The 12,500-nt window shown below is 39.7% G+C and overlaps 1 protein-coding gene across 2 annotated transcripts in view; it reads right to left on the bottom strand.

Moving 5' to 3' along the window:
* The window catches only part of LOC106879586 (ubiquitin-like protein 7), a 25,789-nt gene that overhangs the window by 8,438 nt on the left and 4,851 nt on the right, over positions 1–12,500 (bottom strand). For both annotated transcript variants that reach the window (XM_089363714.1, XM_014929222.3), the window contains exons 4-8: positions 11,705–11,789; positions 9,738–9,795; positions 3,452–3,552; positions 2,787–2,866; positions 979–1,092 (exon numbers count right to left, since the gene is read on the bottom strand). In XM_089363714.1, coding sequence (XP_089219840.1) covers positions 979–1,092; positions 2,787–2,866; positions 3,452–3,552; positions 9,738–9,795; positions 11,705–11,789 — 438 coding nt within the window. The remainder of the gene's footprint in view (positions 1–978; positions 1,093–2,786; positions 2,867–3,451; positions 3,553–9,737; positions 9,796–11,704; positions 11,790–12,500) is intronic.

The raw sequence follows: 12,500 nt of genomic DNA, 5'->3' as shown, positions 1-12,500 counted from the left end.
TATTATTCTAAATATATATAATGGGCTTTTTTTAGTTTTTGCCTGCCAAATCCATTCACAAGTCTTTTGTCGGGCCGAGACTACAGTAGAACACACTTACTCAAGATGCCATGCAATGGGACTGAACTCAAAACCATTTGGTGCGGAAGCAAACTTCTTATCACACAGCCACGCTTCACCCATTATTTACTTTTGAAATTAATTCAACAGAGATATAGTAAGAAAAGAACATTATCAGTCACAACATACAGAATGATATATGTGTGTGTGTGTGTGTGTGAAAGCATGTTGCACATTTCCAGGCACTTTAGGATATTATTTGAAGACTAAATACAAATAGCAACTCAGTTGTATGGAAACTATTTTTCTGGTAGAATTTGAATGAATCCTTGCAAATCAAAACACAATACTGGTCAATTGTACAGTATTTCTGCTGTTTACAAAACATGGGGTAAAATTATTTGATAATAAAAATTCCCATTAGAAGAGATCCCTAGCAATGCTCTGTGAATACGGCCACAGCATATATTAACAGTAACACATTTAATGATTAACAAATTTGTTTAAATTTACACTATGATTACAGTTTGATCTGCAATTGTCTTGGAACCAAATATGATAATCCCAGAGAGGAATTGAACTCAAAACTTTTATATTTTAATGAACAGCACTAATGTCTTCCTCTACTGAGCTACATGCACACTGGTCAGACTAAATCCATTCTAGATGCACTCTTTCTTACAAACTATTTAAAAGCAGAGAAAGCTTTAGAAATGCAATTGCTAACAATTATAAAAATATGTGGATTTATATATCAACCATTCTTTCTCTATAATGTATTACAAAATTAAATAAGGGGAAAATATCAGATACTTAAGAAATGCTTACTAAAATAAACAAATAAACATTGTTTGATCTTGCTGTGCTATGCTTATCCTATTATATTTTTAGAAATTGATGTGAAGTTTCATTACTTACAGACATTCGAGCTCCTGATGTTGATGGGTCAGAAAAACCTGCTGGTACACTGGCAGCAGCAAGAGCTGCAGCAAGCTGTGAAGCTGTTATACCCTGAATAGAGCTTCCATCAAGCTAAATTAAAATAAAAGAGGAACTGCATTAAGAACCACTGATTTTCTTTTCTTTTTAGTAATGAAGGAATGAAGAGCAAAAATAATTTTGTTAAGATGCAATTCAGAGATAGATATTTAGCTAATACAGTAAAAATCTAGCTTAGATCAATACCATCAACACCAAATTTACCACTCTAGACAAGAGTTTTATTACTTTTATGAATTTTATAACCAGTTTTCTTTATTTTACTTGGTTTTGCAAGTTACTTGATGAGCTCAGTATCAGCATCACAAACTAAAAAAAAAAATATAAAAGCTTCTAGTACACCTGTAAAGTGGTTGGTGTTAGGAAGGACACTCAGCAGTAGGAGCCATACCAAAGCTAACATTGGGGCTTAGCGGTATTTCGTCTTAAGGCGGCGAGCTGACAGAAACGTTAGCAAGCCGGGTGAAATGCTTAGTGGTATTTCGTCTGCCGTTACGTTCTGAGTTCAAATTCCGCCAAGGTCGACTTTGCCTTTCATCCTTTCGGGGTCGATTAAATAAGTACCAGTTACGCACTGGGGTCGATATAATCGACTTAATCCTTTGTCTGTCCTTGTTTGTCCCCTCTGTGTGTAGCCCCTTGTGGGCAGTAAAGAAATGCCTGTAGCTTATCAGATCCTGTCAAACTATCCAATCATTGCTAACATCGAAAAATGGACATTAAATGATATTGATGATGAGGATAATTTAGTCATAACACAAAGTCTAAAGGCTTTAATTATTCACTAGTGTATTGAGAAGTTGGCTTAGCAGAGTCCTTTCCTTCCCACATTATCCTCATAGAAAATGCTGACTTCAGCATTTAGCAAAAACATTTGTGAATTTTAAGGTGCATTTGATGTTTAACAGTGTTATTTCTCTGGTTGAGCTTGCTTGAATTTGTCCAACTTGATCACATTTTCTAGATCATCCATCACAATCCTGCATAGCAAGGCAACATTCAGTGTTGATACAGATCTGATCAATGAAAGTTTGTTTTACAGGACTGACAACCTCTGTTTATCCATGCCAGAATGTTCATAGCATAGAATCACTAACGAGTTCTTATTTAACTCTCCAGCAATGTCCTGCAAAACTTATCTCTCTCTCTCTCTCTCTCTAATGACACCAGTGATTGCAAGACTACCATACAATCTTTGGTCAATTGCTTTATCGGTGCCATGTAAAATGCACCTGTGTCAGTACAATGTAAAATGTACTTGCGCAGGTGCAATGTAAAAGGCATTCATATCAGAGTCACATAAAATGCACTTGTGCTAGTGCCACATAAAAGCACCCAGCACATTGTAAAGTAATGAAGAATATGTATTTTTATGGAAGACTAGAATAAATAAAGAACTACTATTACAAATTGTAACATCATTTTTTTCCATGCTGGAATAATTAAGATAATTCTTTTGATGCATGGCTGCTGAGCTATAACAGCTGTGAGATTAGTGCTGTCAAGACTTAAACTCATCATGTTAAACTTTGTTATAACCACTGTGTTGTGTCTTATGTTACTTTAAACATTTGCTCCAACAACATAAAATATTTAAATATAAAACATAAAAGGCATTGCCTTTCATTTTAGCATGGTAAGGAGCAGTAAAATAACTTTAAAACCCCCCCCAAAAAACCCCAACACCATCATATCCATTTATTTTAACATTCATGTATTATGCTTACCTGTAAGGGTGACTGTTCTTGGGTGTGAAGTGGTGATGCAGATTCTTCATCATCTGACATTTGATCAAGAGAGTATGCAGCTGGAAGAAAAAAAAAAAGGATATACATTGAGTTATGTAAGAATATACATTAGTATTATCGGAGCAGAAATATATCAACATGGCTATAGAGCTTATCAATAAATTCAAGACTGTTTTATTTGAGCTGAAAACCTAATAATATTACTTCTACAAAAGGTGGAGAGCTGGTAGAATTGTTAGCATGCTGGACAAATTGCTTAGCAGCATTATGTTGTGAGTTCAAATTCTGCCATGGTCAACTTTGTCTTTCATCCTTTCGGAATCAATAAAATAGGTGTCAGTTGAATGCTAAGGATGATGTAATCAACTTATCCCCTCCTCCAAAATTGCTGGCCTTGTGCCAAAATTTGAAATCAATATTAGTTCTACACTTCAGAAATTTGAAAGTTTACGCTGTGTGTATTTCAACAACTCTACCTTCGCAACCAAATATTAATTCCCAAATTCGAAATGAAAGAAAAGATACAGGCAACAAATTTATCTTTACATATAATTTTATTCTCTTGAACTTGGATAGAAAACCAGCAAAGACTTTGATATAATTCAGTTCAAGATGACTTTAATACCAAATAGAAAACCACTCACCTGAAGACAAAAAACTCTCCCCAGCTTTAGCTCCCTGTTCATTGACAGTGGCAGCTATCAACTGGGCAACATGATAAAATGCAGGATGTTCATCTATTATTCTGAAAATTTAAATAAAAATACAATTTAATTTAGCATTTCAATGTGGAGTAGAAAGGATAGCAGAACAGTTACATGTTTCGAAATGAGTAATATGTCATCTCCTCTCACTGCTTTTCCTACTGCTACTACAGGGGTTTTTACTCCTTGGAGTCTACTGGTTTCATACCACTGCCTGCACTTTGCTATTCTTGACTCACACATGTCTCTCTCTCTCTCTCACTCACTCATCTTCACACCTATATAGTATCTATCCACTCACTTCCAAGTCTTGCACTAACCCCCATACTCAGTCCTTCTTCCCCAGGATGTTGGTCCTCTGGAAATTCCTTCCTTCATGTTTTCCATTAACCACATCTACTTCACTATGTACATAAATACATACACATTATATATATATATATATATATATATATATATATATATATATATATATCATCATCATCATCATCATCATCGTTTAACGTCCGCTTTCCATGCTAGCATGGGTTGGACGATTTGACTGAGGACTGGTGAAACCGGATGGCAACACCAGGCTCCAGTCTGATTTGGCAGAGTTTCTACAGCTGGATGCCCTTCCTAACGCCAACCACTCAGAGAGTGTAGTGGGTGCTTTTACGTGTCACCCGCACGAAAACGGCCACGCTCGAAATGGTGTCTTTTATGTGCCACCCGCACAAGCCAGTCCAGGGGCACTGGCAACGATCTCGCTCGAAAATCCTACAGGAGCCAGTCAGGCGGTACTGGCAACGGCCACGCTCAAAATGGTGCATCTCATGTGCCACCCGCACAAGAACCAGTCCAGGGGCACTGGCAACGATCTTACTTGGCTTGCCGGGTCTTCTCACGCACAGCCCATTTCCAAAGGTCTCGGTCCGTAGTCATCGCCTCGGTGAGGCCCAATGTACGAAGGTCTTGCCTCACCACCTCAGCCCAGGTCTTCCTGGGCCTACCTCTTCCACGGGTTCCCTCAACTGTTAGGGTGTGGCACTTTTTCACGCAGCTATCCTCCTCCATTCTCACCACATGTCCATACCAGCGCAATCGTCTCTCTTGCACGCCACAACTGATGCTTCTAATGTTCAGCTTTTCTCTCAAGATACTTACACTCTGACGGGTATTCACATTGACATTACACATCCAACGGAGCATACTGGCTTCATTCCTTGCGAGCTTACGTATGTCCTCAGCAGTTACAGCCCATGTTTCACTGCCATGTAGCATGGTTGTTCGTACGCATGCGTCATACAGTCTGCCTTTTACTCTGAGTGAGAGTCCCTTTGTCGCCAGCAGGGGTAAGAGCTCTCTAAACTTTGCCCAGGCTATTCTTATTCTAGCAGCTACACTTTCAGCGCACCCACCCCCACTACTAACTTGGTCGCCCAGATAGCGGAAGCTATCGACTACCTCTAGTTTTTCACCCTGGAATGAGATAGAAGTTGTTTCCTGTTTGTTTGCAGTCTTTATTGCACCTGAAAATCTGCCACAAACAAAAACTAACTTGCTAGTTAACCTGCCTTTGATGTTGCTGCACCTCTTATGTGTCCATAGCTTGCACCGGGTACATCTTATAGAGTTACTACCTACTCCTTTTCTACATACTGAGCAGGGCCATCTACCTGAAGGGGTTTGTGTTTTATCTACCTTCCTACTTATTAGGATTTTGGTTTTAGCTAGGTTGACTCTAAGGCCCTTCAATTCTAGACCTTGCTTCCACACCTGAAACTTCTCCTCTAGTTCTGATAGTGACTCCGCAATTAGGGCAAGGTCATCAGCATAGAGGAGCTCCCAGGGGCAACCTGTCTTGAACTCCTCTGTGATTGCCTGGAGGACTATGGTAAATAATAGGGGGCTGAGGACGGAACCTTGGTGGACCCCTACCTCTACCCGGAATTCATTGCTGTACTCATTTCCAACCCTCACCTTACTGGCAGCATCTCTGTACATGGCTCGCACAGCTCTCACTAACCATTCTTCTATCCCAAGTTTCCTCATTGACCACCAGATAAGGGATCGGGGGACCCTGTCAAAGGCTTTCTCCATGTCAACGAAAGCCAGGTACAGAGGTTTATCCTTGGCTAGGTATTTCTCTTGCAACTGTCTCACTAGAAATAAGGCATCAGTAGTGCTTTTACCTGGCACGAACCCAAACTGCATCTCATCTAAATTGATTCGCTCCCTAATTAGTTGGGCTATGACCCTCTCTGTAACTTTCATAACCTGATCTAACAGCTTGATGCCTCTGTAATTATTTGTATCTAAAGCGTCCCCTTTACCTTTGTAGCAGTTGACTATGATGCTGCTACACCAGTCATAGGGTATGACTCCTTCGTGTATCACCTGGTTCGTAATACGGGTGACTAGGCTATAGCCAACACTGCCAGATATTTTGAGCATCTCTGCAGTGATTCCTGATGGGCCGGGGGCTTTCCCGGTCTTCATACTCTTAATTGCTTTATCTACCCTGGTACTATCAACTCGGATAGCTGGTCCCTCTATTGGGTCGACATAAGGCAGGCTCTCTTTCTCCCATTCATTCTCTTTATTAAGCAATCTATCGTAGTGGCATCTCCAGACCTCTTTCTTTGCATCCTCATTTAATGCAAGCGTACCATCATCCATGCGAACACATTTCTCTCCTACAACATCACTATTCTCTCTCCTACACTGTCTTGCAACCCGAAATACCTCGAGTCTTTGGTCCTCACGGCGCAGAACATTGGCAAATCTTTCCTTATCTGCTTCCCCTCTGGCTAAATAAACCTGTCGCCTAGCCTCCCTTCTGGCACATTGGTACAATTCCCTGCTACCACCGTTCTTCCAGTCCTTCCAAGCTTGTTTCTTTTGTCTAATAGCCCTGTCTACCTCCTTGTTCCACCACCACGTTACTCTGGGTTGGGAGGGGACCTTACACCACCCACAAATCTGGTCGGTGGCTTTCAACAGGTTGTCCCGCAGAAATCTCCAATTGTCTTCCACGTTGTATGATGCTATATCCCCTTCTATTTCGTTAAATGCTTCAAGTAACTTGTCTCTAAGTCTCTGTCCGTTTGCAGGGTCTTTAAGCTTCCACACCCTTCTTCTCCAAGCCTGTCTAATTCTGGGCACCCATTTTGCCTTGATCCCAAAGTCGCTAACTACTAATCTATGTTGTGGGGTACATTCTTCGCCAGGGTAGGTCTTGGCATTTATAAGCCGCCCTCTTTCCCTATTTCTGGCGAGGATGTAGTCGATTTGGCTAGAGTGTCTGCCGGAGCGGTAGGTGACTAGGTGACTGGCAGGTTTCCTGAAGTTGGTATTGCAGACCATAAGATTGGTTGCATCACAGAACTCCAGCAGTCTGGTTCCCTCCTCGTTGCGGGAACCGAAGCCATAGCCTCCATGTATGCCATGGAAGCCCCCAGCACGACGTCCGACATGACCGTTGAAGTCTCCAGCCACAAAGAGAAGGTCCCTGTCACTCGTCGACGAGGTAGTTTGCAGGAGGGTGTCATAGAATTGGTCTTTCAGACCATCTGGTAGCCCAGGTTGAGGTGCATAGGCTGAGATGACAGTAGCTAATCTATGATGAAGCACTAGTCTGATCTTAAGTACTCTGTCACTTACTCTAACGACCTCGATTACCTTATCCACCCATTTCTCCGCTAGAAGTATTCCTACGCCCCCGACCCCGTCAGTGTTCCCTGCCCAGAAAATCTTGTACCTGTGTTCTTTGCCTGTGAGGAACCTTGCAGAACCTCCTCTCCATCTTACTTCCTGGATGCAGCACATATCTACGCATCTCCGTTCAAGCATCTCAACAATTTCACCAGATCTACCTTTCAGCGTGCCGACGTTGAGAGTGCCAATCCTAACAGTATGGGTGTTGGGGGTGTGGGCCTGTAGCCTGGGAAGAGGAAAAGCAGTGTCGTGTACCTGAAAAGAAAACTTGCAATTGGAAGAATTCATAAGCAAAACATTACCTACAACCTGCAAACATTTCTCAACCTTAATGCGCTACCCAAAGGTAGGGGAGATAGATAGATGTCATGAGAATTTTATAAACTCTTGAGAGAACTCTTGGTTCTTGAAGTACATTACATACAGCTAGCTATGATGAATGGCATGTAAATATTGGGACAATAGTCTTTGATTTTTTCTATTCAAAAGGGTTTTTCAACCCAATGTTTATATGCTATTAAATATATAAATATATATATGAAACAGCAACATAGCCTACCGTTTTTCAAGTAGTGTCCATGTAAAGACAAAAATTGAGATAGATATAGAAACACACACACACACGTACAACATATAAGTAAATAAAGAAATAGCTGTGCTTGATATACAGAAAAGTAAGAAGTAGAAATTCTATTCAATGTACCTTGTGTAATCAATGGGTGCAAAAAAGGTAGAGTGTAATCAAAAACAGACTAACAAGGATTAGCTGATTACACTGATTCCAGTACTTGATTGGTACATTGTTCTATCAAGCATTACAGGTTAGGTTGACTTGAGATGGGTTTGAACTCAAAATGTTAAGAGTTATAACTAATTACTGCAAGGTATTTTGCCTGACACTCAAATGATTCTGCTAATTATTGCCACTATGTACAGTATAAATTATTATTATTATTATTATTATTATTATCACCATTATTATTATTAAGGTGGTGACCTGGCAGAAAGGGAGGAGTTGTATATCTCTCCATGTATGTCTTTGCATTGACCCCACTTGAGTATGGGTACTGTGTTTCCATGACCTACAACCTAGTGGTGCGACTAAAGATTGATAAAATAAATACGGATGTTAAAAAACTAAGTGGTTTAAAAACCCTTCAAAGCATTGTTCTAGCATAAGCACAGTCCACTGACTGAAACAAGAATAAAAGGAAAGCGTACAGGCTGTAAGAATCTGTAGCACAGATCCAATGATGTGGTTACGATGGAATTGTATAAGTTAATCTCCCAACTAACTGCACAACCAACAATTAGACACATCTCTTTCTGTTACTTTTATCAACTATAAATGTTCTTTTCCTCAGCAAATTTGTTGTTTATTCAAAAATAAAACATTTTGAATCACTGGCTTTCATTTTACAAAGAATATTTCTGAAGATTTAAATGGTTAGTTTTGATCTAAAGCAGTGGCTCTCAACTATTTTTTGACTATGGATCCCTTTGATTCCTATTTTACTTGGATGGATTTCCATCCCTATTTGATGTACATAAAAAAAATAAGAAAATTAAAATATTTTGTGTATCGCACAAATTTTAACAACAAATTCAACTTTTAAACAAAGTTTTTTTTTTTTTTTTTAAGAAGCGTTGTGATGTATTGTAAGATACAGAAAAAAATTTATTTCTCAAATGCGTGATAATGCTATAAATAGCGTGATAATGCTATAAATAGCGTGATCAAGATAAATTATCCATATAATGCAGAAACATACGTTGCCGGCCAGCCAAATCACAGAGATGTGAATTCGAGTCTCATGGCTGGCCGGCAACGTATTTTTCTGCATTATATGGATAATTTATCCTGATCACGCTATTTATAGCATTATCACGCGTTTGAGAAATAAATTTATTTCTGTATCTTTTAACAACAAAATTTTATATGGACTCCCAAGGGCCATATGGAGCCTGGCTGAAAACAACTGAGCTAAAGTATGACCCACTTGTCCTGAAAAAGATTTATCTTTGTAGGTTTATTACTTCAGGAGCCAGACTTGAGTAATGGCCACTTGGATTCCATATAATTGCAAAAAAGAAATTAACTATCATGCTATTAACACCTATTAAATTAGTTATGAACCTTTCAGGTGAGATGACAAAGCACCAAAGTACCCAGAGCTTGGCCGTACTCAAGAGGACCCATACCCCACAGCAGAAGTGTTAAGATTGATCCTGCTGGTGGTGTAAAGCCCTTGTGGCAGTCCATATAAAAGCGCTTGTGCAATACCATGTAAAAGTGTCTGTGTGGTGCCACGTAAAAGCACCCCGTACACTCTGTAAAGTGGTCAGCATTAGGAAAGGTATCCAGCCATAGAAACTATGCCAAATCAGACTGGAGTCTGGTGCAGCTCCTCAGCTTGCCAGCTCTGGTCAAACCATCCAACCCATTCCAGCATGGACAACAGACATTAAATGATGATGATAATGATTTCAGAATTTAATAACAGAAATAATATCAAAATTTGCTTACTGTCGAATTTGCTTTGTTTTATGCAGCTGGAGTAAGAGTTTCAAATCCTGGAACATTACTAAAAGACAAGGTGAAAGAAAAGAGGTTATTCAATTATCCATTTGTTGTGTAATGGTGATAAAAATTTTAATTAAATGACAGGCAAAGTTGTTTTGTGAACCTGTCCAAATAAATCCAAAGTATTCCACTACGGTATGGGAAAGCAAATAAATATGCTGGTAGTGAATGCCATAAGGCACAAATATTAGATTGATCAGGACAGGGAAAATGGAATTGCCTAAAAAACCCAAAAAAATCTCACAAGTCCTCAAAAAATTTGCATGTGGCTGTGTGGTAAGTAGCTTGCTCAACAACCACATGGTTCCGGGTTCAGTCCCACTGCGTGGCACCTTGGGCAAGTGTCTTCTACTATAGCCTTGGGCCGACCAAAGACTTGTGAGTGGATTTGGTAGATGGAAACTGAAAGAAGCCCGTCGTATATATGTATATATATATATGTATGTGTGTATATGTTGTGTATCAGTGTTTGTCCCCCCAACATCGCTTGACAACCGATGCTGGTGTGTTTAGGTCCCCGTAACTTAGCGGTTCGGCAAAAAGAGACTGATAGAATAAGTACTAGGCTTACAAAGAACAAGTCCTGGGGTCGATTTGATTCGACTAAAGGTGGTGCTCCAGCATGGCCGCAGTCAAATGACTAAAAAGAGTAAGAGTCCAGCAGTTCAGAGATCAGGAAAAATCTTTAAAGTTGCACTTCAACTGAACACCATATTTTCCAGCAAAAGTAGAATTTTCAGACCAAAATTGTCAAAAAAAATTTTTTTTTTAAGGGGGGGGGGTTGTAGGTTGACTTATAGATCAAGATGACTTTGGCAGACTAAAATTCAATATAAAATGCAGCAGAATTTGGAAAAAATAGTAATGATGCTTGAATGCTTATACCAAGCAACAGATTAAGTCTATCACCCAGAATTTAGAACACAAAGAACCAGAAAAAAAAAAAAAAAATCAAGACTGATACCTTAACAATTCTGCTAATCCACATTCTGGACTGGCACTTTATTTTATTAATCATCGCTCCACCCCACAAAAAAAAAAATCTATAATTTCCTCACACATTCTCCTCTTCTCTGTTCCCACCTCTATCTCTCATTACTAGCAAGCATCTCTCTTGCTCTCCTCCATTACTCAACCATCATGTAACTTACCATCATTGCCTCTCCTCCATTACTCTCTTCTATCACCATATCATTGACACTGATCCTCTGCCACAACTCTATTATCACTCCCATTAGCCATGTTATTTCTATTCACTCTTTCAATAATCCCAAAGAAGCTACTTCACAGTCATGGTGTTTTTATGCAATTTTTTTTTTTTAATGACACTGCCCCTCACACTCTTCTATCACACTTTCACACCTAACCAACCTGGCCCACCTTTATGTACTCTCTTCTATCACTCTCCCATTCTGGTTGTCTTCTATAACTTTCTCTCTTTCACTCCTAGCTCTCTTCTATCACTTCCTATTTCACTCAGCCAGTTGTGTGGGAAAGAAAGGAATGAATAATCAGAGACAACACAAAAAAGAAAGGATCATTTAGTCTGTATTTAGTTGAGGACAAGAGAACCTTGTTAGTGTTAATGAATGAAGAAATGGTAACAATGAAAGGTAGGGAAAACTCTTTAGTCTCAACAGAGACAAGACAACCTATTTGATTCCAATGCTGCAATAAATGCACTTAGTGAGACTCAGTGAAGTAATTAGTTAGAAGGGCATTTAGATACAGAAACCATGATCCAAATGGAATGTGGTTTCAGGTTCATTTAGGAGGAAAATAACTGAAAATAACAACTGATTCAAACTGTAACAACCAGTGCAACCTCTATAGCCATAGTAGACATATGACGATATGACAATGTTTATTTGTGAGAGATAAAAAGACTTAAGATAAGTAGAATAACTTACTTAAAACTGTCGTATCATTAGCAAGACCAGGTGTAGTGAGGATAAGGTTTTCCACAGCATCAGAGTCCATCAACATATTTTCAACCTGTAAATTAATCCAGATTTACAAATTACAACATAATTTCAAGGGAATTTTCTTGAAACCCTATTATTTGAATACATGTAAATGATATTTTATGTCAAACATGATTACATTGTGTTGTTTCTTTTCTTCCTTGTGCCATCAGGACGTTAAAAATTATTATATTACATTTACAAGGTACTCAACTAATAAGTTCAGTATTATTATGAAGCCAGTATGCTCCGTTGGATGTGTAATGTCAATGTGAATACCCGTCAGAGTGTAAGTATCTTGAGAGAAAAGCTGAACATTAGAAGCATCAGTTGTGGCGTGCAAGAGAGACGATTGCGCTGGTATGGACATGTGGTGAGAATGGAGGAGGATAGCTGCGTGAAAAAGTGCCACACCCTAACAGTTGAGGGAACCCGTGGAAGAGGTAGGCCCAGGAAGACCTGGGCTGAGGTGGTGAGGCAAGACCTTCGTACATTGGGCCTCACCGAGGCGATGACTACTGACCGAGACCTTTGGAAATGTGCTGTGCGTGAGAAGACCCGGCAAGCCAAGTAAGATCGTTGCCAGTGCCCCTGGACTGGTTCTTGTGCGGGTGGCACATGAGATGCACCATTTTGAGCGTGGCCGTTGCCAGTACCGCCTGACTGGCTCCTGTAGGATTTTCGAGCGAGATCGTTGCCAGTGCCCCTGGACTGGCTTGTGCGGGTGGCACATAAAAGACAC

Source organism: Octopus bimaculoides, chromosome 15, assembly GCF_046866305.1.
Source record: "Octopus bimaculoides isolate indiv1 chromosome 15, ASM4686630v1, whole genome shotgun sequence".
NCBI classification, from domain to species: Eukaryota; Metazoa; Mollusca; class Cephalopoda; order Octopoda; family Octopodidae; genus Octopus; species Octopus bimaculoides.
This window is presented reverse-complemented; position numbering and strand designations above follow the sequence as displayed.